General features: G+C 36.0%; 9 protein-coding genes and 13 long non-coding RNA genes across 22 annotated transcripts; 10 read left to right on the top strand and 12 right to left on the bottom strand.

The window, feature by feature from the left end:
* Window positions 1–151: 151 nt before the first annotated feature.
* Window positions 152–2,129, top strand: cds1 (replication checkpoint kinase cds1). The gene is made up of 8 exons (NM_001022932.3): window positions 152–517; window positions 609–657; window positions 725–756; window positions 802–886; window positions 955–1,214; window positions 1,280–1,489; window positions 1,528–1,736; window positions 1,809–2,129. The coding sequence occupies exons 1-8, from the start codon at window positions 260–262 to the stop codon at window positions 2,086–2,088; spliced, it is 1,383 nt and encodes a 460-aa protein (NP_587941.1). The 5' UTR covers window positions 152–259; the 3' UTR covers window positions 2,089–2,129.
* Window positions 217–1,183, bottom strand: SPOM_SPNCRNA.1155. Its single transcript, NR_150009.1, has one exon. It is a non-coding gene; the product is annotated as a non-coding RNA (long non-coding RNA).
* SPOM_SPNCRNA.6995 lies at window positions 1,602–2,792 on the bottom strand. The gene has a single exon (NR_196336.1). It is a non-coding gene; the product is annotated as a non-coding RNA (long non-coding RNA).
* On the top strand, window positions 2,211–3,474 carry tho3 (THO complex subunit Tho3; the record flags this gene model as incomplete). The annotated part of the gene is made up of 7 exons (NM_001022931.2): window positions 2,211–2,261; window positions 2,324–2,597; window positions 2,641–2,732; window positions 2,785–2,853; window positions 2,896–3,140; window positions 3,186–3,264; window positions 3,331–3,474. The coding sequence occupies exons 1-7, from the start codon at window positions 2,235–2,237 to the stop codon at window positions 3,472–3,474; spliced, it is 930 nt and encodes a 309-aa protein (NP_587940.1). The 5' UTR covers window positions 2,211–2,234.
* Window positions 2,908–4,407, bottom strand: SPOM_SPNCRNA.6994. The gene has a single exon (NR_196335.1). It is a non-coding gene; the product is annotated as a non-coding RNA (long non-coding RNA).
* Window positions 3,620–4,401, top strand: thc1 (the record flags this gene model as incomplete). The annotated part of the gene is made up of 1 exon (NM_001022930.2): window positions 3,620–4,401. The coding sequence occupies one exon, from the start codon at window positions 3,620–3,622 to the stop codon at window positions 3,968–3,970; it is 351 nt and encodes a 116-aa protein (NP_587939.1). The 3' UTR covers window positions 3,971–4,401.
* A 187-nt stretch (window positions 4,408–4,594) lies between the features above and the next one.
* SPOM_SPNCRNA.6993 lies at window positions 4,595–5,656 on the bottom strand. The gene has a single exon (NR_196334.1). It is a non-coding gene; the product is annotated as a non-coding RNA (long non-coding RNA).
* Window positions 5,075–8,154, top strand: ism1 (isoleucine--tRNA (Ile) ligase). The gene has a single exon (NM_001022929.3). It carries the CDS (start codon window positions 5,148–5,150, stop codon window positions 8,067–8,069), a length of 2,922 nt encoding a protein of 973 aa, NP_587938.1. The 5' UTR covers window positions 5,075–5,147; the 3' UTR covers window positions 8,070–8,154.
* On the bottom strand, window positions 7,909–10,068 carry SPOM_SPNCRNA.6992. The gene has a single exon (NR_196333.1). It is a non-coding gene; the product is annotated as a non-coding RNA (long non-coding RNA).
* nup61 (nucleoporin Nup61) lies at window positions 8,249–10,619 on the top strand. Its single transcript, NM_001022928.3, has 3 exons — window positions 8,249–8,387; window positions 8,440–8,738; window positions 8,787–10,619. Exons 1-3 carry the CDS (start codon window positions 8,269–8,271, stop codon window positions 10,016–10,018), a joined length of 1,650 nt encoding a protein of 549 aa, NP_587937.2. The 5' UTR covers window positions 8,249–8,268; the 3' UTR covers window positions 10,019–10,619.
* A 41-nt stretch (window positions 10,620–10,660) lies between these two features.
* Window positions 10,661–12,382, bottom strand: dom34 (translation release factor eRF1 family protein). Its single transcript, NM_001022927.3, has 5 exons — window positions 12,278–12,382; window positions 12,171–12,224; window positions 11,812–12,110; window positions 11,649–11,755; window positions 10,661–11,600 (listed from the first exon to the last, which is right to left on the bottom strand). The coding sequence occupies exons 1-5, from the start codon at window positions 12,355–12,357 to the stop codon at window positions 10,968–10,970; spliced, it is 1,173 nt and encodes a 390-aa protein (NP_587936.1). The 5' UTR covers window positions 12,358–12,382; the 3' UTR covers window positions 10,661–10,967.
* SPOM_SPNCRNA.6991 lies at window positions 10,837–12,433 on the top strand. Its single transcript, NR_196332.1, has one exon. It is a non-coding gene; the product is annotated as a non-coding RNA (long non-coding RNA).
* Window positions 12,434–12,487: 54 nt separating this feature from the next.
* SPOM_SPNCRNA.6990 lies at window positions 12,488–12,704 on the bottom strand. Its single transcript, NR_196331.1, has one exon. It is a non-coding gene; the product is annotated as a non-coding RNA (long non-coding RNA).
* Window positions 12,705–12,833: 129 nt separating this feature from the next.
* On the bottom strand, window positions 12,834–13,720 carry SPOM_SPNCRNA.6989. Its single transcript, NR_196330.1, has one exon. It is a non-coding gene; the product is annotated as a non-coding RNA (long non-coding RNA).
* Window positions 13,173–14,696, top strand: SPOM_SPCC18B5.05C (phosphomethylpyrimidine kinase). Its single transcript, NM_001022926.3, has one exon. It carries the CDS (start codon window positions 13,477–13,479, stop codon window positions 14,458–14,460), a length of 984 nt encoding a protein of 327 aa, NP_587935.1. The 5' UTR covers window positions 13,173–13,476; the 3' UTR covers window positions 14,461–14,696.
* SPOM_SPNCRNA.6988 lies at window positions 13,873–14,400 on the bottom strand. The gene has a single exon (NR_196329.1). It is a non-coding gene; the product is annotated as a non-coding RNA (long non-coding RNA).
* A 1-nt stretch (window position 14,697) lies between the features above and the next one.
* On the bottom strand, window positions 14,698–15,500 carry rsm18 (mitochondrial 37S ribosomal protein bS18m). The gene has a single exon (NM_001022925.3). The coding sequence runs from the start codon at window positions 15,478–15,480 to the stop codon at window positions 14,980–14,982; it is 501 nt and encodes a 166-aa protein (NP_587934.1). The 5' UTR covers window positions 15,481–15,500; the 3' UTR covers window positions 14,698–14,979.
* SPOM_SPNCRNA.6987 lies at window positions 15,174–15,535 on the top strand. The gene has a single exon (NR_196328.1). It is a non-coding gene; the product is annotated as a non-coding RNA (long non-coding RNA).
* Window positions 15,536–15,654: 119 nt separating this feature from the next.
* wee1 (protein kinase Wee1) lies at window positions 15,655–19,686 on the bottom strand. Its single transcript, NM_001022924.3, has one exon. It carries the CDS (start codon window positions 19,254–19,256, stop codon window positions 16,623–16,625), a length of 2,634 nt encoding a protein of 877 aa, NP_587933.1. The 5' UTR covers window positions 19,257–19,686; the 3' UTR covers window positions 15,655–16,622.
* Window positions 19,687–19,921: 235 nt separating this feature from the next.
* SPOM_SPNCRNA.1154 lies at window positions 19,922–20,851 on the top strand. The gene has a single exon (NR_150008.1). It is a non-coding gene; the product is annotated as a non-coding RNA (long non-coding RNA).
* SPOM_SPNCRNA.6986 lies at window positions 20,382–21,335 on the bottom strand. The gene has a single exon (NR_196327.1). It is a non-coding gene; the product is annotated as a non-coding RNA (long non-coding RNA).
* SPOM_SPNCRNA.6985 lies at window positions 21,181–21,472 on the top strand. Its single transcript, NR_196326.1, has one exon. It is a non-coding gene; the product is annotated as a non-coding RNA (long non-coding RNA).
* Window positions 21,473–21,838: the final 366 nt, after the last annotated feature.

Below are 21,838 nucleotides of genomic sequence, written 5' to 3'. Positions count from 1 at the left end.
TTTATATTACTCGTGCTTCGCGAAAAATCTGGTATTGCAACAGTTCGTTATTATTGTCTTATGATACATTTTATATCGTAAAATTTATAACGATGTTTAAAGCGAAGTCAGTAAATCATAAGCCCTCGTCTGACATGATAACTGCTTCTTTGGTCTTTTTACTTCTGTTAAAAGCTTGATCACTCATTTGCACGTTTATTTGTGTTTACTGATATACATGGTTAAAGAATTCATCCAGTTTTTCTGTTTTTAAGATACTATGGAAGAACCAGAAGAAGCTACGCAGGCTACTCAAGAGGCACCACTACATGTTAGTCAGAACATAGCCAAACAGGTGGTTAACAACGAAAATGTATTTATGAAATTGGTTATGACTCGCATGCTTGATGGTAAGACAGAAGTGATTCCTCTTACTACAGATGTGCACAATGGGTTTTGGAGATTTGGACGTCATAAATCTTGTGAAGTGGTTTTAAACGGACCTAGAGTTAGCAACTTTCATTTTGAAATCTATCAGGTATATAAAATAATAGTGGCCAGCTGAACTCGTTTAGTTTTAATTGAACTTCAATCTCTTTAAGACATAATTATCTAACGAAATGACCCAGGGGCATAGAAATGATTCCGATGAATCTGAGAATGTCGTTTTTTTACACGGTAAGTCTAAAGGATTAAAAAATCTTTTAAAGTCTTCTGCCTCTTCCACCTTTTCTAACAATTTCAGACCACTCTTCTAATGGAACATTTCTGAATTTTGTAAGCGAGAGCTTAATTCGTTTACAATTTACTGACGTCATTTAGGAACGGCTTGCCAAGAATAGTAGAACTATCTTGTCAAACGGAGATGAAATTCGAATTGGCCTAGGTGTGCCGAAAGATGAAATTTGTACGTCCTTTACACTGAAGGAGATTGTTGACGTAGAATTCACTTCAAGTTTGCTTACAGTCTTATAGCTTTTTTGTGCCAGGTACCAGTTAAACATTCACGAGATTCCCAGAAAAACATGATTAAATCCGAGAACAGTCATTACGAAATTATTCGTACACTTGGAAGTGGTACATTTGCAGTTGTCAAGCTAGCGGTAGAAGTGAATAGTGGCAAGTGGTATGCTATTAAAATTATCAACAAACGAAAAATCCTTTTGACAAGTTCGGAAAAGCGAGCTACTGAAATGTTTCAACGAGAAATTGATATATTAAAATCTTTGCACCATGTGAGTATCATTTTATGTTCACCTTTTTTTATACGAAAAACTCCTAGCTAACACTTATCTTTTAGCCAGGAGTTGTACAATGCCATGAAATTTTTGAAAATGATGACGAGTTATTTATTGTTATGGAATATGTTGAGGGTGGGGATCTTATGGATTTTTTAATTGCTAATGGCTCCATCGACGAACAAGACTGTAAACCTCTTCTCAAACAACTTTTAGAAACGCTTTTACATTTGCACAAGCAGGGTGTGACACATAGAGACATAAAACCCGAGGTATATCTTGTTTATTGATAAGAAAGTCTAACTTGTAGAACATTCTTATAACAAATGATTTCCATCTTAAAATATCTGATTTTGGCTTGGCTAAAGTTATTCATGGGACGGGAACCTTTTTAGAAACATTTTGCGGGACAATGGGTTATCTAGCACCGGAAGTTTTGAAGTCAAAAAACGTCAACTTGGACGGAGGTTATGATGATAAAGTTGATATATGGAGTTTGGGATGTGTTTTATATGTGATGTAAGTTTGTCGGCTTTAATCAATTAGCAATGAACCTTCATGCCTTAATTTTTTCCAATTACTAATTCACAGGCTTACTGCGTCTATTCCTTTTGCATCTTCGTCACAAGCAAAATGTATTGAGTTGATATCAAAAGGTGCATATCCGATAGAGCCTTTATTAGAAAACGAAATTTCAGAAGAGGGAATCGATTTAATCAACAGGATGCTTGAAATTAATCCAGAGAAAAGAATATCTGAAAGTGAAGCTCTCCAGCATCCTTGGTTTTACACTGTGAGCACACACGAACATCGTACTCCACCATCATCGTCTGAACATGAGGCCACCGAACAGCTCAATTCTTCGAGTTAGATTATTAATATTTAGTATTCTAAATGATAATTAATTTTTATACTTAGACCGTCAAATTTATAATATTGTAAATAGACAGTAAGTTTACACTAACCACTCTGTCCACGTACTACTATCCCTTTGGACGTCTCGACGCGATCTTTGCCATGTGTGCTTCAGTTACAGAATCGCTTGTATGTTAATGATTTATAAAAACTAGAGCATAAAATACTAAAACTTTCTTTTTTCTTTTTAGCCAAAGTTTCCCGAATTGAAAACTCGAGATTTACAAGGGCAACAGGGACCTATACGTTCCCTAGGCTGGAATCTTTCCGGCTCGAGACTTGCGAGTTCTTCATCTTCAGGATCAGTACTTGTTTGGAATTCAGATCGTTTGGATTTTAAATTTACTACTGAATTAGGGAACAGAGGATATGGTCTTGTCGAACAACTAGTATGGGATCCTACGCATTCTGATCGGTTAATGGCTGTGTATGCTGGGAAAATGATCCGTTTCTGGGACTTTAGAAGTATGCAATGAAGTCTTTGACTGTTTGTTAACTATTTATTCAGGCGCCAAACCTATCGCTGAAATAGAAAGCAACTATGAGAATATTTATGCAACCTGGAGTCCAAGTGGAAATTACTGCTGTGCTAGTAGTCGGGTACGAGAATATTTTAAGTTTTTATAACGCACGATTGCTAATTGAATGCTAGGATGATATGTTGTCTTTTATTGATGCTCGGGAAAGAAGAATAATGGAGACATTCCAACAACCTTGTGAGGTTTGTTTTTAAACCAATAATAACTTTGCTTACGATTAATAGACAAATGAATGCTGTTGGTCATTCAGTGAAGATTTGTTTTTCATGACTACAGGACTTGGCACGGTGCAAATTATGGAATGGCCTTCTCTAAAAAGAGTTTACGATATAAAGGCGCATAACTCAAATTGTTTCTGTATTGAATTCAGTCCGGATAACAGGCACCTTGCCATTGGTGGTGCAGATGCAATTACTAGTTTATGGGATCCACAAGAACTGATTTGTGAACGGTCGATTACTAGAATGGAGTATGTAGTTTCTTTTAAATTTTTTGGTCGCTAACTTCTAAAAAGTTATCCCATCCGTACATTAAGCTTTAGTTATGACAGTCGCTATTTAGCTAGTGGATCAGAGGACCGCTATGTGGATATCGTAAGTATTTCAGGATGTTTGAAACCGTTTCTTATTTTTATTCTTTTTAATAAACTAACTTGGAAGGCTGATACGAAAACTGGTGATCAAATTTGGAAAATTCCAACTAATGGACCTCTGAACAAGGTAGCTTGGCATCCAACAAAACATATTTTAGCATATGCTGTATCGGAGCCTAATTCTAGTGGTCTTAAGATATTTGGGCTATAAATGATTGAAAATTGGCAATCTTGTTCACGCTGATCAACAATAAAAAAACGGCTACTTAGTATTTACCCTATACTCTTAGCATGGATACCTTCAATATTCATTGAAGTTGTAGTTTTAGCTTATTTGGTACCAAAAGTTTTGAAGAATGGAAGAGAAAAATACTGTTTCTTTATCTAAGCATATTGAACGTCCAGTAGAAGTTGTTGAAAGTCATTCTACGTACATTTTAAGTGCACAAGGACTTTATCTTACAGAACGCGTTTTAAGAAGTTATTTTAAACAACCTGATCTAATTATTACTTGGAAGGATAGTATGAGAGCTTACCTGACATTTTCTTCGCCGCAGGAAGCTCAAAAGGCTTACTTAGATTCACTTCGTTGGGGCAGTCAACTGAATGCTATCATTAAACCATTCTACGGTTCGCACGATGAGGTACTTCGTTTATGTAAAAGGAAAAGAATTATTCCACTACAAAATTTCTTGACTTCAGGTTAAACAGATAAATTAGAACACAGCTTAAACTTACCGGAAAAATTAATCGCAATCCAACAACTTTTCGGACAGCCGAGTGTTTTATAAAATTTCGTTTGGCTAAAAACCTAATTTTAATCTTTTATTAACCCAACTGGTTTAAAATTGCAACTGTTAGTTGGCTTAACAATCTCGATTGATTTGAATGGCACGGGCTATTTCTTCTATTGCCTTTGTATAAATATCACTTTACTATTTTTATACAAATGGAAAATTTTTATCTGTTCTGTTGGTTGCTCGCGTTTTTGAAAATGCTATCTATTCAGTGTGTTTTAAAAGAGCTGTCAAACAAACGAAATTTCGAATGATCTGTAAGATGCTTAGATGATTATATTCTTGATATTATTTATTCATGGCTATCTAATGAGAATAAATCCCTTGGTTACTACTTTGTTATTTATATGGAAGATTTGGCTGCTGGATATTACGTTAGATATAATATTCATGACTTAAAAAAATAAAAAATAAAAACAATAGCTACTTTGGGTTCGAATACGTAAACTTAAAAAGCTGATACAATCACTAGAAAATAATAACCATAATAAATGCTCTTCTGTAAAATTTTCCTTTTAAAAGAAAAAACTATAGATATCTTTCATGAAAATGCTTGCCTTTACTTTTCATTAGCCGAACCATCTGTTACATCTATTCAAACATGCCCTTTGTTTAACCCAATTAGTCTCCAGATGTTTTTTTTTTCTCTGTTTAAGTAAAGCACAACGTCTAGGAGAACTATTTAATTAATGAGGAACCCTTAGTAGAAACTCGTATCTTGGTGCTTCAGAGAAAGATTGAGTAATGCTTCAATGATACAATGAAATAATGAGTTTTTTTACTTTTTCAGCTCTTAAATTCATATACTTTTTAAACAGTTATGTGATAAATCATTATTGATCCAAGGAAACATTCAGTCCAAATTTGCTGTCCACATGCTAGCTTCGTTTGTGTATAGTATTTGAAATAATGGCATTTCTATGCATTGGACCGGTTTTACGCCTTGGCACTTCAGACTACAGCTATAGTTACTACCAGTACAATATACGGAATTGGGACCGTACCCACGAGGTTACCAATTCCCAGTTTGGTCGACATTCATTCCTATATTCGTTTTATGCTCGGATTATAAGGAATCGTCGGACATATGAAATTTTCATATATAAGCAGTTTGCCGAAAGGCCATAACCACATTTGTTGTAAACAAGCAGGTAGGTTTCTCAGCAGTCAGGCGGATTTGAAGAAATATTCAGAATCACTATGCTTGCCAAAGACTTCGTTTCCTATTAAGCCAAACGTTAAAGGAAATAATGAAAAGTATTTCAAATCCATCACATCAGACCTGTATGAATGGCAGAAGGAGAATTTGAATAAAGAAGATTCTTTCGTGCTATTAGATGGGCCTCCGTTTGCAAACGGTCGACTGCATATAGGTCATGCTCTAAATAAGATTTTGAAGGATATCATCAATCGTTGGCAATTGCTGAAAGGCCGTTCTGTGCATTATGTTCCTGGTTGGGATTGTCATGGTTTACCAATCGAGTCAAAAGCTATTAAAGCAAACGCCGAGCGTAAAAGTTCTCTTGAAATTCGAAAGATTGCTAAAGATTTCGCAAATTCGGCCGTTCAAGAACAACTCATGATGTTCCAACGTATGGCTGTAATGGGAGATTGGCCTTCTAGGTACATCACCATGAGTGACAAATTTGAAATAGCAGAGCTTAAGGTTTTCTTAAGTTTGTTACAAAAGGATCTTATATTTCGTCAAAATAAACCTGTTTATTGGAGCTCTTCAAGCAGGTCCGCTTTAGCTGAATCAGAAATAGAATATGATGATAATCACGTCAGCACGTCTATCTACTTTACGTTTCCGGTGAACAGTTTTTCTATCGATGGATGTGAATACAATAATGTAAAGGCATTAGTTTGGACAACAACTCCCTGGACCATTCCTTCAAACCTTGCATTATCTTACCACCCTGAAATCAACTATGGTCTATACCAGCACAATAATTCGATTTATTTAATGTCTGATAATTTAGTTCCAAACTTGGATTTTATGCAGGGAGCTAAGCGTCTTGCGAGTTGCCCTTCAGATATTATTTCATCATTTACATATGAGAACCCTCTATTACCGAAGCAAAGCTTTCCATTTTTACAATCTAACTACGTTACTAATGATATCGGTACTGGTATAGTACATGTCGCTCCTGGCCATGGAATGGAAGATTATCTTCTAGGACTGGAAAACAATTTGCGTCCTTTTTCACCACTCGATGATTATGGTCGATACACTAAAGAAGCTTTGGATGGAAGCCTTGAAGGATTGGAAGTTCTTGGTGATGGAGGAAAGAAAGTAATAAGTATTATGAAAAATCAAAATATGATTGTTAAGGTCTCTCCTTATAAGCACCGCTACCCTTACGATTGGCGAACACATAAGCCATTAATTTTACGGGCGACCCCTCAATGGTTTATATCATTGGAGAATGAAAGGAAAACTGCCATAAAAGCACTTGATAGTGTAAAAATGATTCCTCCAAATTCGCGCGCCAGACTTCTTGGTTTTTTGAATGGCCGTCCTGAATGGTGCATTTCTCGCCAACGGGCATGGGGTTTACCCATTCCTGTATTGTATGAGAAAGGAACTAAAATCCCCCTACTAACTGTGAAAAGTGTATCCTATATCATTGAGAAAATGGAAGTAGAGGGAGTTGATTCTTGGTTTAATGATACTGAAAACAATGGGCATGCTCAGTGGGTTCATCCGGATTACAGAAATAAGGAGTATATTCGTGGCACTGAAACACTTGATGTATGGTTTGATTCTGGGACTAGTTGGACTACAATAGCACCTCGTAAGAATAAACCGCTCATTGACCTTTGCTTGGAAGGAAGCGATCAACACAGGGGATGGTTTCAGTCACTTCTTCTCACATACACTGCCTACCAATCAAAACCAGAAGCACCGTTTTCTACTTTGTTTACGCACGGATTTATCTTTGATGAAAGAGGTCAGAAACAATCCAAGTCTTTGGGCAATGTAACCGACCCTGAAGATGTAATAAACGGAAAGCTTTTAAAAGGAAAAAAGCTTCCATATGGTGTTGATTTACTGAGACTTTGGGTTGCATCATGTGACAGTACGAATGATACTAACCTGGGACCGAACATTTTGACGCAAGTTGGTGAATCCTTAAAAAAGTGGAGATTAACATCCCGATTTTGTCTTGGGAACTTACATGACTGGAATACCTCGAGCTCAGTTGATGTTGGTGAATTACGTGGTATTGATAAGTTGGCTTTAGTCCAACTAGATAAATTTCAGACTGAAATTCGAGAACTTTATGAATCATATTCAATTAACAAAGTTGTTCATCATCTCAATTATTTTATGAACTCTTTCTTATCCTCTACATACTTTGACGCCGTAAAGGATCGTCTGTACGCTGATTTACCCAACAGTGTATCTAGGAGAAGTGTTCAAACTGTCCTTTATCATTCATTACTTACGCTCATTTGGGCCATTTCTCCCATTACTCCACTTTTGGCACAGGAGATTTGGCAAAGCTTACCCGATAGTTATTTGAATTCTTCTTACCAAACTCCTTTTCACGCTGGAGAAACACATCTTATAAGCAGCTTAAGGTCAAAAGTTGATTTACTTGATAGAAAATTTTTAATTAAGGAATACTTGGTTCTTCAACAACTTAAGTATAGTATTAATTTGTTGATTACCGCAGCTCGTGAAAATCTAACTATTAAAAACTCATTAGAAGCTTATGTCGTTATTAAGTCAAAATCTCAATCTTTATTGAGTTTTTTAAAAAATTACTCTTCCGACCTTCCTTTTCTGTTCAATACATCGAAGGTATTTATTAACGAAATTCCCGAAAATCTGAAATTAGCTTCCGTTACACAACCTGAAGTTCAGTTGGATTATGGGGTTGCAAATATCTCTTTATTTTTTTCAAATCAACAAAAATGTCTACGTTGCTGGATGCATACAGCTCATGAGGACGGATTATGTGACAGATGCGAATCTGTTTTGGCCCAACTGAAACGCTAAGAAAAAAGCTGAACGCTCTTTATTATGATAATTTTTGTACCATAGTCATTTATTTTTGTAATACTTAATTAAAATCAAGCGACAATTCATTTTTTGTATTATTTTATTTTACTGTAACATTAGTAAATAAGGAGACATAGTGAAGGCCATAAGTTTGGGTGGTTTTGGGGCTAACAGTTGACCTTCGCAAACTAGCAAAATGTCAAAACGCGGTGCTGATCATCAGTTAACTAAGGATCAAGATGATTCTGATGATGACCGTCATGGTCCAGTTGAAGTTCCTAAGGAGGCCTCCGCAGACGTGATGGCCACAAGAAAGTATGTAACGATGAAACATAGTTCTTCAATTTTTTAGGTACTAATGTATTAGAATTGCAAAGCCAAAATCTAGAAAAAGACCAACGAGCGGTGTTTCTTCTCCGGGAATTTTTGCAAATTTGGCAGCAAAACCGGTGTCTTTACCTGCATCGACTACGCAATTTACATTTGGAAAACCCGCGGTTACAGCTAATAATGATTCAGATATTCACTTGAAAAAACGCGGTCTTAATAAATCATTTATTGACGCTGTTATCAAAAGTGTTGACAATAATCCCTTTGGTAATTTGAGCCCTCTGTTTGATGAATACAGGCAGCATTTTTCAAGTATAGAAAAAAAGCCAGCAGAAGGTAATGCGTTTATAGTTAGTACTTCATTTCTTTCTAACGTTTTCTTAGAACAACCAACTTCAAATGCTGTTGTGTCTGAGGTAAATCCTCAGCAACAAAAAAGCCAAGATTCTTCTTCTTTTGTTACAGAAAAACCAGCTTCTTCAGAAAAAGAGGATAAGGAGAAGCCCCTTGTTCCCCCCGGTGCTCCTAGGTTCGGATTTTCTGCTCCAGCGCTTGGTAGCTCTTTCCAGTTTAATTCATCGGCTTTTACTCCTAAAGGGTCATTTGGTGAGAAGTCCGCAACAGAAGCGGAAGCGAAGGAGAAAGAAACATCTTCTAATCAAACTGCCACTGGTACTGCCGCTACCACAACCAACCAGTTTTCATTCAATACTGCCGCTAATCCTTTCGCTTTCGCTAAGAAGGAAAATGAGGAATCAAAACCATTAACTCCCGTGTTTTCTTTCTCAACGACTATGGCTTCTGCGGATGCTTCAAAAGAGACCAAACAAACCCATGAAACTAAAGATTCAAAGAGCGAAGAATCTAAACCCTCGAACAATGAAAAATCCGAGAACGCCGTTGAACCTGCCAAGGGAAATACTATGAGTTTTTCTTGGACTCCTGATAAGCCTATCAAATTTGACACACCTGAGAAAAAATTTACATTTACCAATCCATTATCGAGCAAAAAGTTACCGGCCTCTTCGGATGTGAAGCCTCCTAGCGCTGCGGCTGTCGGCTTTTCATTTGGAACTACTACTAATCCGTTCTCTTTTGCTGCTCCGAAATCTTCTTTTCCTACTTCTTCTACTCCAGCTTCTGTTGGCGCTGAAAAAAGTGAAGAAACTTCTAATGGAAACAAATCAGAGCAAGAAGAAAAGGAAAACGGAAATGATGAAACTCGATCGAATGATTCTCTAGTTTCTGGTAAAGGAAAAGGCGAAGAAAATGAAGACAGCGTATTTGAGACAAGGGCCAAGATATACCGTTTCGATGCTACTAGTAAATCTTATTCTGATATCGGGATTGGTCCATTAAAAATTAACGTAGATCGTGACACTGGCTCTGCTCGCATCCTTGCGCGTGTCGAGGGAAGTGGAAAACTTTTGTTAAACGTTCGTTTGTGCCAGGATTTTGAATACAGCCTGGCTGGTAAAAAGGACGTAAAAGTACCTGCTGCTTCTACTGATGGAAAATCAATTGAAATGTATTTGATTCGTGTGAAAGAGCCTAGTACTGCGGAAAAGTTATTAGCCGAATTGAATGAGAAAAAGGTCTCAAAGTCAGAGAACTAGAAAGCAGTGATTGATTCAGTCACTATTTATTCCTTTATTTTTGGTCTATTAAATGTACATAAATCTAATAAATTTTTCGGAAATATATTGTCAAGATTATCAATTTAATACTGTCATTCGATTTTCATTTGTGGATAGGGATATACACAATCAGTCTTTTACGAAATGTGCATACAAATATGAAATTCCCGGAAGCATACATGCTCTCCAAGTACATTGCCTTTATGGAATATTAAATTGGTTAAGCTAGTCATATCTTTTCTTTTTAAATTTACGCAGAACATCAAAGTTTTACGGAACTGATTTAATTATCCTAATTTTCATCTTATGAATGATTGATAAATTTTTGAGTGAATTTTAAAACTGTTGTATATCGCCAGTGATATATCTTGAATTGATTGATTCAATAATCGGTTTCGTTATTAAATTACTTTTGTCTATATATTGGTTCCGGATTTTCAAACACCTGCCTAGCTTTTAGAAGGGTCAAACCCCCTTATTGAATAAGTATCTTGGCGCGAACTTTTAATAAAATAAGCAAGTAAATGAGCCACTATCAATTTCGAATTGTTAGTTTTTTGAAAAAAGTAACTTCAACAAATACGTTTGTAGCGAATTTATCGCTTAAAGTTGATTTTTTTACTGTAATTGAATACTGTATTGGACCGGCTATAATTAACAGCTTAATTTTACAAGTTAAGAGTTATAATCGATAAGTATAAATCATTTTAGGGTATCAATTTTTGACCATTCTAACACCTAATTTTTTGCATGTTTATCATAGTAAATACCCTAAAACATCCAAGTAAAAGCATAAATAATGACTACCAAAACGAGCCCATAAATAAATTTTTTAAGAGAATGAAACAAATTGTTCTAACCGAGCTTAAAGTATGAAATATTGGCTTAGCAATAATTAGATTCATGACAATTCGGATACTGATGAACTTTAACTATGTTCAAAATTTTGGGATTCCTCATCCTCTTCATCTTCTGATATATCCTCTTCATCGACTGGGTAAGTGAGAATGGCGGCAATACCTGACAACAGATCCAGCTGCTTCCCTGACTCATGCAAACTACTGAAAATATAAACAGGACAGTTAATCTCCTTAACACCTTCTACTAATGAAACCCATTTTTTTCTAGTAGCAATGTCAGAACTCCTGAACAGAGAATCGCTAATCAGAAGTTCTCCGATCGCGCCAAGTTCAAAAGCCTTCAAAACATGATTTGGACCATACCATGCCTTTCTATCATCTTCATTCATGACATCGTAAAATTTATTCAGAACGCGAATTTCTTGTACGTATTTTGTGTCGGCTAGTTTTGATTCAACAGCAGGGTCCTTCAAAATTTCATTAAGGGAATGAATATGACCAGTGCTAGAATGAAGGATGACAAATTTATTCTTTGATTTAACAATTTGTTTCAAGTCTAACTTCACGGCCATGCTGAATATGTAGTCATACAAGCCTCGAGCCACAAATCCTGGTGAAGCAAGAATAACGACTTTCAATTTATCAAAATCAAATTCTGAGTTAATGGATTGAAAAACAGAGTCATAAAATTTATCAAGGCCCTAAAAAATTGATCAGTACGGACGAAAAATCAAAGTCTAAAAATTTACCTTTTGGTAAGCGCTGCTGTCCCCTCTCCGTTTCCTTGGAATCACTTGATCAATCCTTTGACGCAGGATGGTCATATAATCTGTAATGAGACAAATATTGGCAAGACCTGCAAGTCAGTAAACATGCACGAACTAATAAAGCGATGTAAGCCAAGAAATTTACCTTCATCTAAAACCACAGCACCTATTTCAGCATTTCTTGAAGGATTACAAGCAGCATCTACACGGTCCAATGCAAATGCATCCCATTCATTTTTATATAGAGTAAAATTGCGATGTAGTTCTAAGTCCAAGGTATGGTAGGATCCCATCTTAACTTCAGGATGGTATTCAGTTGTCCGTCCTTTGATGTGCAATTGAGCAGCCTTTGTATCAAAGTCCATATTCTCAACTAAAATACGTAGTTTCATCACAACTCTTGAACCTGACGTACTTCCTGTAGCGCCAACTTTCACTACACGACTAAACAACAGAAAAAACAGGTGTTATTATCGAACATTGAAGATACACTTTATTTCATACCGAACTGTAGAAGCCTTCAGCTGATCTCCAACTTGAAGAATATTATACAAATGCCTAAACTAAGTTAGTTTGTGCATTGATTGCAGATATACAGCAACCAGGCATACCACATATCTTCTGGCTCTTCAGGGCACATGGTTATCCATCCGGAGCCATTTTTTTCGATGTTTTTTTGAATCAACTTCATATTGAATGTGGTTGACGAAGAATTTAAGTGAACAGGAATTTTTTAGGCTATTTTGACTGACATAATATCTCGAAATTTTATTCTATATAATTATCCTTTTTATAGTAATAATTGTTCAAGTCATAAATATGAGTTCTTGACAAAAGTATTTTGCTAACGAGGTAGTGGTATTAATACTTATTGCCATAGATAGTCGTGTATATGAGCAAACTGTACAACAATTTGAGTTGGCCATATACAAATTCATATTCTTTCATTTACTAATAACCACCCAAACTAGTTAAAATGCCTTAAAATTTTTCTCTAAATGGGTTTGCTCGGCATTCCAAACTGATTAATACTTAAACTCCTGGAAAAGACCATAAAAGACTTTCTTCAATTAAAAAAAATTTTATTTAAAAAAATTTCTTCAATTTACGTTGAAAACTGTGATATACCAATGTTCACCATACACGAGGTATCATGGAAGGAATAGAATATCGTTATTAAACACATTTCATGGTATCGGAGTTGGGGCATATTTTTTTAAATTTGCTTCGTAAATTCATGTAAACAAACTTTGGAATCAAAATCCATTGTGCCAACGGCATTTCCAATTTATTTCTTCTAATATTTCTTGAACATTTACTTAGTCGGACTAGTCGCTTATCTTACCTTTATTTTAACGTAAAATTAAGCGAATACTCAAATCCGCTTAAGCAAAAATTATTACCTTCTCTCGCATACTTGCTTCCATCGATTTGCATGTAACCTTGCTTCTGTATGCCGTTTAAATTCCGGCCCACATGTCGCAGTTTCTTTTGATTCTTTCTTTTGTCCTCTCCCTCTTTCTCTAAATACACAATAATTGTGGCATATCTTTAAAAGTCTTTGGAATAGTAGATTTGACCCTTCATTAGGGAATGTTGAATTACAGCAAGCTTGCTGTAGGTTTGAAAACCATAATTTGTTTTTAAAACGATTTTTTATTTGGTAAGCGAAATTCTGCGCTTCTTGTTGTTTTTTTATCCTTCTTTTTTCGTGCTTCGTTCAATTGTCTGAGCACATATTTTTGTTTTCTTTAAAATTGTGTTTTTTTTTGTTACGACTTGCTGTTTTGATTTCTTTCAACACTACAATATGGAAGCGAATCAATCCCATAATGCGAAAACGAATCACCCAACTTGTCTTACAATTGCAGGTTCAGATTGTAGCGGTGCTGCGGGAATTCAAGCAGACTTGAAAGTGATGACAGCTCACCAGGTGTACGGAATGAGCGTATTAACTGCGCTTACATGTCAAAATTCTCATGGAATTACTGGGATTTATCCCCTTCATCCTAGTTTAATTCAGAGACAAATCGATGCTTGTCTCAGCGACATTCAGTGCAGGGTTGTAAAAATTGGTATGCTTCCTGATCCCAAAAGCATACCAGTTATTTCGCAGGCACTGACAAAATACAAAATAACCGATGTCGTAATGGATTCTGTGATAATTAGTAGTATGGGAAATGTTATGTGTGAAACACCTACCATTCCCGCTACTATACAGCATCTCTTCCCCCATCTTCTCGTTTACGCATCCAATGTAATGGAAGCCTTTATACTCGTTGAAAAGACTTTAAAGAAGTCACCTCCTCCTCTAAAGTCGTTTCCTGATATTCAAAATCTCATGTCCATTATTCATCGGCTAGGACCCAAATTTGTTGTCCTGAGAGGCCATCATGTTGCTTTTGACAAAAATATGATGATTACAGAAAAACCAGATTCCAAGTCATGGACGGCCGATCTGATTTATGACGGAAAGGAGTTCTATATATTTGAGAAGCCATATAATACCACGAAAAGTATACATGGTGAAAGTTGCTCTCTTACAGCTGCCATTGCATCGAATCTGGCTTGTAATATACCACCTTTGCAAGCCATTCACGAAGCTTTATATTCAATCGAGTGGGCCATTCAAAGGGTTCATAAAAAGAGTTCAGATCCCTATAAGAGTGCTCAGCTATTTACAGCTTTAGGTCATTCTTCTAAGTTCTCAGGATCTCTAATTTCGTTAAAGTCGGAGAATTACATACCACAAGCTGATTTAACTTCTGTTCTTTTATCTCATATACCTTCATGAAAAGCCCTATTGCATATATTTTGAACTAGCTCCATGATGCACTCATCGTTTTAATATCGTTCTATAAAACCCAATTCTTTTCTAGATGGATTTTTTCTTCTTTTGCATATAATTATTTGTTCTTCCCTCTCTGTCCTCTTTAGATAAGTAAAATAACTACTACTAGATAATTTTTTTAATACATTGTATCGACTAACGCTCCTCCTACAAAAAAGTTCAATCAAGCTAAATTAAAAATTAAAGATAACAAAGATATTATATTTTTAAAGCCATTAAAAAATGTTAGCCACTAATATTAGCAGCGGTTTATGATTTTGTGTCATGTATATTTTAATCCAAAAAAGACTATTCAAAACCAAAGTACACCTGAAATATTAATTAACGTGAGCTAATCATTTAAAAAGTAAAGTAGATCGTTTATCGTTCCTTAAGAAAAAAAAAGTAAGGGACAGTGGGTAAGTATATCTACCAATGTGATGAAATGAGATATAGAACGTCCTTGTTAATATTCAGTACAATTTAATTTTCCGAATAAACTGATTTGTATTTCGTCGGCATTATACCAGCAGCTCGAGCCCTTCGGATAGCCCTAGAAAGAAGTCGTTGATTTTTTGCTGTTAGGCCAGTATCACCTCTGGGTTTAATACGACCAAGTTCAGTAACGAATCTTGACAATATTACGGGGTTTTTCCAATAATTCATAGGGTTTTCGTTCACCGTCTTAAAGCAATCTTCTCTTACTGGTTCATAGAATTTGGCTTGATTTTTCGCCTTTACCGTTTCAAACAGTAAATCATTGGGAGAGTAAATATCACCTTCTTCTACGGAGGCTGATAAATATGATGGAATATTTGAGCGAACTCTTCTCTGAAATCCTACATTTGAAGATGCTTCAGAATTTCTCTCATTAAATTTTCGATTGTCCGAAAACCCTCTTCGCGTAGAGTTATTAGATTGTATGAGATTGCATAAAATAAATCCTCTGTTTGGAGCTGGAGAAAATATTCGTCTCCCAAGCATTTTTCTCCCGTGCTGTTGTCAAAGTAATATTTCAATGTTTGAAGGTGTTTAGTGAAATAATGAGACACTCGTTAAATAGTTTATAGCTTATGCTTGTGTCTGATAAATGAAAACGTGATGATACCTGAATTTTCTAACTTTTCTGTTTCAAAATAAATGTTTATTTAGATATGAAGTGTTAAACGGGTCATTAAAATCCTATACTAATTTGAAGGCATCACAAACTTGAGCATATACACAGCTTTCACAAGCATAAAAAAAAAGGGAAATTAAAAATTACAGAAGTGGAACTAAGCATAACGTTAACATTATTACTAATTATTATATGATATGATAATAATAAAAAATCTAACGGGTTATTAAACTTCGTTAGTAAATCGTGGCATTTTCCATAAACATAACCAATTATTTGCCATTCAGCAAGATCGTAAACTATGTACAAGAATAATAGGCAGTGTCATCGATCGATCTAAATTATTATGAAAACAGAAGTCAAAAAAAAGTGGATAAACAGTCGGGATTCGAACTTTATGCTAGCAAAGATGAGTAAATGCAACATATCAAGTCGATAACAAACGAGTGACATAAGAAATTAGACAATAAAATAGATGAAAAATAGGAATAATAACTCCTCTGAAGCCGAGTCTACATGTTAGAGAAAGGATTTGCGATATAAAAAACAATCGTTCACTAACATTTTTTCAGTAGACAAAGCACGTACAGTATGTGCGGCGTCAAGGCTTTAAATTAAGGAAACATTCTAGTTCCCCATATCAAGAACTGAATGGCATGTTTCCATAGCCATCATCATATTGCCTCAGATATAATTAACCGGATATTTGACTGAAGAAAACCAAATAGATAATCCGGTGAAAAGGCAAAAAATTAAATAGAAAAACTATCATCTAATAATTTTTTAAAATTTTTTAAAATTTAAGGGTTCGGTTAAAACGGACACGTATCCTTAAATAAAAAAAAAGCATTTAATGAACCAAAATTAATTATAAGCACCAATCACTAAACTTTTCGTTTAAAAATAATTAAAGTGTTTGCTTTTATGAAGCTAAACAGATTTTGGAAGCCATTCCCTTATTTCGCAATTTCGCAGTAATAAACATTGAGAACAAGAGTCTCTAAAAGGTTTAAACATTCACCTGCCAATCTTCCATCATTTGATCACCCTGGGGGTTAGAAGAAGATCCATGAATACCTTCATAAATTATGGCTCCGGCTTTTCTACGCATTTCAACCCAGCAAACCTCATCAGTTGCCAAAATTTGATCTATGGTAGGTCGGTTCCTAGGCTCTGGAGATAGCATCCACTCTACAACGCGATCAAGTCCCCCTTGGCCTATTATACTATTAGCCGGTGTTTCACGAGAAGAAGAAGTAAGAGATGAACCGTTGTCTGTTGAAGAAAGTCGAGGAGCATCTGATAAGTCACCGGAACGTAATTTCTGCCAAGACTGACCGTTATCAGGAAGAACAATGTTAGCAGCAGCTTCGAAGACTGTGATACCCAAACTGAAAATATCAGCAGGTTTATCATACAAATGGTTAGCAAGAACCTCAGGCGCAATGTATTCACAATCACCTTCTCTTTCCATGCCTCTCGGAACAGGCCAAACACTGGCCATTCCAAAATCACCAATCTTCAAGGTACCCTCGAATGTTATCATAACATTAGCAGGCTTTAAATCCAAATGAACATAATTTTTATGATGAATAAACTGTAGCCCAAGAGCTACTTCTACTAATATTTTCCATACCCTAAATTCATCGAGCCTTGAAAGTTGTCCTTGCTCTTCAAGAAAACGATCCAAACTACCATTTTCACACAATTCGACTTGCATATAAAGAAACCCCCCATGTTCCCATGAGTCCATAAGCTCTACAATGTGATCATGGCCTTTAAGGGCTCGTTGAATAGAGACTTCCTGAAGTAGTCGATTACGTTCTTTTGGTCCACTAAACTTTACCTTGAGCTTTTTCACTGCATACTTTAAAGTTTTTTCCACAGGGTCTTCAACTTGAAAAACCTCACTAAACTCTCCACTTCCTAGTAAAGTAACATTTCTAAACCGTGTAAGCAAATGTGAAGTAGATGATGATACTTTGGACGAGGTGAGAGCAGAAGGAAAGGATAATGTAAAGCTTGAAGAAGAGGGTTGAGATACATCAGCTTCTTCCTCCATGGCAAATGACATTTGATTATTATTTCTCGATTTGATAGGCGAAGGTTGCCGACCGTCCATGTGAATGGAAACAGTATTTTCAAACGCAAATGGGTTACGAGTAGGCGTAGCGGGACACCTCTGATTAGATAGAAATGGTAATCCATAGTTGTGAGAAGTTTTTACAGCAGAAGGAGGAGGATCGAACCTCAAAAAGTCCATGGAACTTTTCTCCAACTGAATAGTAGGAATGGAATTGTGATTTGTAGGAGTGTTTTCCCGTTGAATAAAATAAGAGTCGGTTTGTGTATTGGAAGGAGTCGAGGGTGATGGAGGCGAATCTGTGGAGGAAGAATGTGGACGAACAAAGGTAGAGGGTTTTGAAGGAGTACTAGGAGGGAGAGGTGTAAAGTTAATATTCTTTCGCGGACGATGTTGCTTGGATAAAAGACCTGTACTCATAAAAACTTGGGAAGGAGGTTTGATTTGTTGAAAGGGAGTAGTTAACAACTCAGATGAGGGTGGGTTAGGTAGAGTAGCATTGGGGAAAAGGGAGAATGAATTAGAAGAGGAGTTAACCATACTGTTATCAGAAAAGAGGGAAGATTCATTTTGTTGGGTTTGAGGATGTGAGCGATTAGAAGGGATGAAACTTTTCATCATAAATGATGCATCCTTAGAGCTATTTCGTGAATGGTTGTTAGATACGGCAGACTTAGTTTGGCTGGAGGCAAACCCAAGCTTGCGTGCAGTAAGTGGACGAGCGGTAGGAGAAAACAAAGAGGATTGAGCGGAGTTAGAAGGGAAATGATTAGAGGTAGTGTGTCGAGAGGATGGTATGGACGAAAAAAGGGTAGAAGGATTAGCATTATTTGAATTAGGAGGAGCGGGTGTGGAAGTCGATAAAAAATTAGGCGATGAAGTTGCAAAAGGAGAGAAGGAGCCCGATGCAAATGGAGAGATGTGGGAATTTGAGATACGAAAAGAATCAAAATTGTTTTTCTTTCGCAGCTTCTGAGCAGGAGTAGAAGGAGGTATGTGTTGAGAGCTTTGAAGGAAGGGAGATGGAGAGTGGGAAGGAGGGGACATTGCACCGTTTGACATGGAGGAAGAAAAGAAACTTCGTTTTACACCAGTAGATGCATTTTTATGAATGGGAAACGCACGAACGTCTGAGGGTGAAGGGGCAGTATGGTGGATGGGATTAGCCACCTGGGCAACAGGAGAAAGAGATGGAGAATCACCTAACCGAGAGGAAGAGCGTGATACCAGATTGGGTCTATCAAAAAGGGAAGGCCGCCGAGGTACAGGTTGTGCCTGTATCTGGGGTTGTGAATGTGTAAAAGAAGGAGGAGAAAGAGGGTGAAGAGGGGCGGCATGAGAGAAGGAAGGGGAGGAAGTGGTCTGTTTGCGAGGACCGAATAAGCTAGTGAAAGAGGTATTTGGCTTTTGCGAAGAGGTAGATGAAGTAGAATTGTTAGCATCATACAGGCTCGATGGAGTTGGAGGAGCGAGCAAAGTAGCACGATTTAGATTCATGGAGCGTTGGGACCGCCGTAAGCCATAAGATCTATGACTGCTGGTATTAGAAGAAGAGCTCATGTTTTCTGTATGGAAAATGTGGCAATTTAACAAAAAAATAGATATGAAATTTTTGATTTAATTAAATTGAATTGGAATGCAAACGGAACAGATGTACGAACGAACAATCGATAAACGAGGGAAGTGCGAAGCAACTAGGATTTCGTAGGTAAAGCGTAATGCACAGTTGTAAATGGAATAAAGAAAAGGGAGAAAACAAAATGAAAAAGAAAATTCCAACCGATATTCTGAAGGCCTACCACCTCAACAAAAGAGAAGAAATTGAGCCAATGCTCGTAATATTGTCAAAACGAAGGAGAAACGTCAAAAAAAGAGAAATGTTTAATAAATTAAAAATAAATAAGAAGAAAACAAAGGCAAGAGAGCAAAAAAGCTCTCGTTTGCTTCAACGAATTATGTCTATTAATAAGTAAAGTGGTATGTTGAGGTTACGACGAAGATATTGCACCCACCTACTTTTACTAGTACAAAGGGGGGGTTCAAAGCCGCTATAGCCTTAAAGTGTCCAATCCGGTATTAGGGTATGCGTTCCACTCCAGTATTCCTTTAAAGCTGAGTGAGTGAAATTAAGCGATAGCTTATTGTGGAGCACTGAGCCGAGACGTTCCCTAGAAGAAGCCAAAAACAACGAAAAAAGGTTAGCAAACACGGAAGGAAAACAAAGAAACGGAACCACAAAATTTTCAGCAAATTGAACGTCTAAAGCCTATAAAGAAAGAAGCAGATAAGGACGCTTAACAGCTGATTAAAAGGGAGGGGAAACTATTTTTCATAAATAAGGAGAGAATGCGAAAATCACGTCGGAAGGCCGGGTTGAAGGAGGAAGTATTATACCGAAACTGGGCAAAAAATCGTAATTCGTTGGTTAGTGATATTGCTTTCTCCTAGCTAAATATGTATAGTACAGCGTAGTGTAGTGTAGTGTAAGGTAGTTTTGGGATCAGAGCAGCGAGAAGTAGTGAGAGTTGGTGGTGAAAAAAATGTAAACAGAAACAGGAAACGAGTGGATGAGCCGAAACTACGAGTTTTTGAAGGAGATGGTTTTAATGAATGTCCCTTTTTCTTCTTCGCTGCTACAAAAGAAAAAAAAATGGGGAAAAGACAAGAAATATGAATAAGAATGGAAGTAGCTTACTTTTCCGATGGAAGGGAAATGTACCAAAGTAATGACGAAAAGGTCACACACTGGAGACTAACTAGAAGCGGTAAGTGCACGTTAGTATGTCGATCTGTCCATATATATAAAGTAAATAATCAAAGGAAAGATGTAAAATTGGAAATAAATGAGAAAGAAAAGATATGGAAATACGATCCCTAAAATAACATGCAAAAAACAGAAACGGTTCAGATGAATTCAGGCACTTGGCATGGTGAGTGGTGGAAAGAAAGACAGTGTGATGTTGATGAATGAAGGAATAACCAGTAAACAAATGAGAGATCCCGTTAGCGACGGAGACAAAAAAGCGGAAGGAAAACGAAGAGATGAAAAGAGGTGGTGTGAATGGTTTAGCCTGGATTTTGATTTAAAGGAGATGGTAAAAAAAAAAAAATTGTGGAATTAATGTTATTGTTGTTTTAGTAAAAGTAGTGGTGGGTCAATAGAAATAAAATTGGTTTCACTTTGCAAAATGACAATACAATAAAAGTCGTTTAAAAAAAAAAAAAAAAAAAAAAGGGAGAAAAATCACCTTTTAGTCTTTACATGATTCTTCTATTATCTATCGATTCGAACATTTAAGGGTTGCATGGGATAAAGCAGTGCTAGTGTTAAAAGGTAAATAGAAAAAGAGAAGAGAGAAAAGGAATGCAAAAAATTAACAGGGAAGGAAAAAAAGTGCCTCTAAGCATTCAAAAGAGAAGCTAAAATTAAAATAATAAACATGAAATGACTTAAAGAATGATAATTAAAGTTGTTTTATATATCAACGAATATTCTTTTTTCTTGAACATTAGGAAATTGTGTTAGGATTCAGATATCGAAAGGTATGGAAAAAAAAAGGGGGAGACGATAGGAGCAGAAGAAAGTGAAAGGGGGGCAAAGAAGTAAAAAGACAAGAATTAAAAATATTCGGATTTGCAAAAAAAGGAAAAGTCAAGTGTTCTTTTTTTAGAATCCAAACCATCCAAAGTGGAACATTTTAAGAAAGTACAGTGAGAATAATGGTAAATCAGATAGGCGAAGTATCATAGAATTTGTTAGTTACAATGAATGAAACAATCAATAGATAGAGGGAATGATTAATCATCTCAATCTTCTCTCGACATAGAATAAAATAGGTTTATTAAATATATTAAACCGAATTTAAATAGTTGCTCAAAAACTCATTTATCTGGCAAAATTTACGAAAACATTGTCAAATTGCAAGAGAAGCACTAGACTATAGCATAGCTGTTTGAAATTAAAAAAAAAAAATAAAAAAATAAAAAAATAAATAAATAAAACTTAAAAAAAGAAGAAGAAGAAAAGAACCGAAGGAGAAAAATATTTAAAATAAATTAAAAATATACACACATTTTTTTTTTTTTTTTTAGAGCCTACTTACTAATCTCTTTACACACACAAATAACACAGATTCATTTAG

The sequence above is a fragment of the Schizosaccharomyces pombe genome (assembly GCF_000002945.2).
Source record: "Schizosaccharomyces pombe strain 972h- genome assembly, chromosome: III".
Classification (NCBI taxonomy): domain Eukaryota; kingdom Fungi; phylum Ascomycota; class Schizosaccharomycetes; order Schizosaccharomycetales; family Schizosaccharomycetaceae; genus Schizosaccharomyces; species Schizosaccharomyces pombe.
Note: the sequence above shows the minus strand (reverse complement) of the source record. Positions and strands in the feature narration are given on the sequence as shown.

Coding starts and splice junctions, on each gene's coding strand:
- cds1 (NM_001022932.3), top strand. CDS start 260: ATGGAAGAACCAGAAGAAGCTACGCAGGCTACTCAAGAGGCACCACTA. Junction 887..954: donor TGTGCCGAAAGATGAAATTT/GTACGTCCTTTA, acceptor ACAGTCTTATAG/CTTTTTTGTGCCAGGTACCA. Junction 1,490..1,527: donor ATAGAGACATAAAACCCGAG/GTATATCTTGTT, acceptor TCTAACTTGTAG/AACATTCTTATAACAAATGA.
- ism1 (NM_001022929.3), top strand. CDS start 5,148: ATGAAATTTTCATATATAAGCAGTTTGCCGAAAGGCCATAACCACATT.
- nup61 (NM_001022928.3), top strand. CDS start 8,269: ATGTCAAAACGCGGTGCTGATCATCAGTTAACTAAGGATCAAGATGAT. Junction 8,388..8,439: donor GACGTGATGGCCACAAGAAA/GTATGTAACGAT, acceptor CTAATGTATTAG/AATTGCAAAGCCAAAATCTA. Junction 8,739..8,786: donor AGAAAAAAAGCCAGCAGAAG/GTAATGCGTTTA, acceptor ACGTTTTCTTAG/AACAACCAACTTCAAATGCT.
- dom34 (NM_001022927.3), bottom strand. CDS start 12,357: ATGAAGTTGATTCAAAAAAACATCGAAAAAAATGGCTCCGGATGGATA. Junction 12,225..12,277: donor GAAGAGCCAGAAGATATGTG/GTATGCCTGGTT, acceptor AACTTAGTTTAG/GCATTTGTATAATATTCTTC. Junction 12,111..12,170: donor CTGAAGGCTTCTACAGTTCG/GTATGAAATAAA, acceptor TCTGTTGTTTAG/TCGTGTAGTGAAAGTTGGCG.
- SPOM_SPCC18B5.05C (NM_001022926.3), top strand. CDS start 13,477: ATGGAAGCGAATCAATCCCATAATGCGAAAACGAATCACCCAACTTGT.
- rsm18 (NM_001022925.3), bottom strand. CDS start 15,480: ATGCTTGGGAGACGAATATTTTCTCCAGCTCCAAACAGAGGATTTATT.
- wee1 (NM_001022924.3), bottom strand. CDS start 19,256: ATGAGCTCTTCTTCTAATACCAGCAGTCATAGATCTTATGGCTTACGG.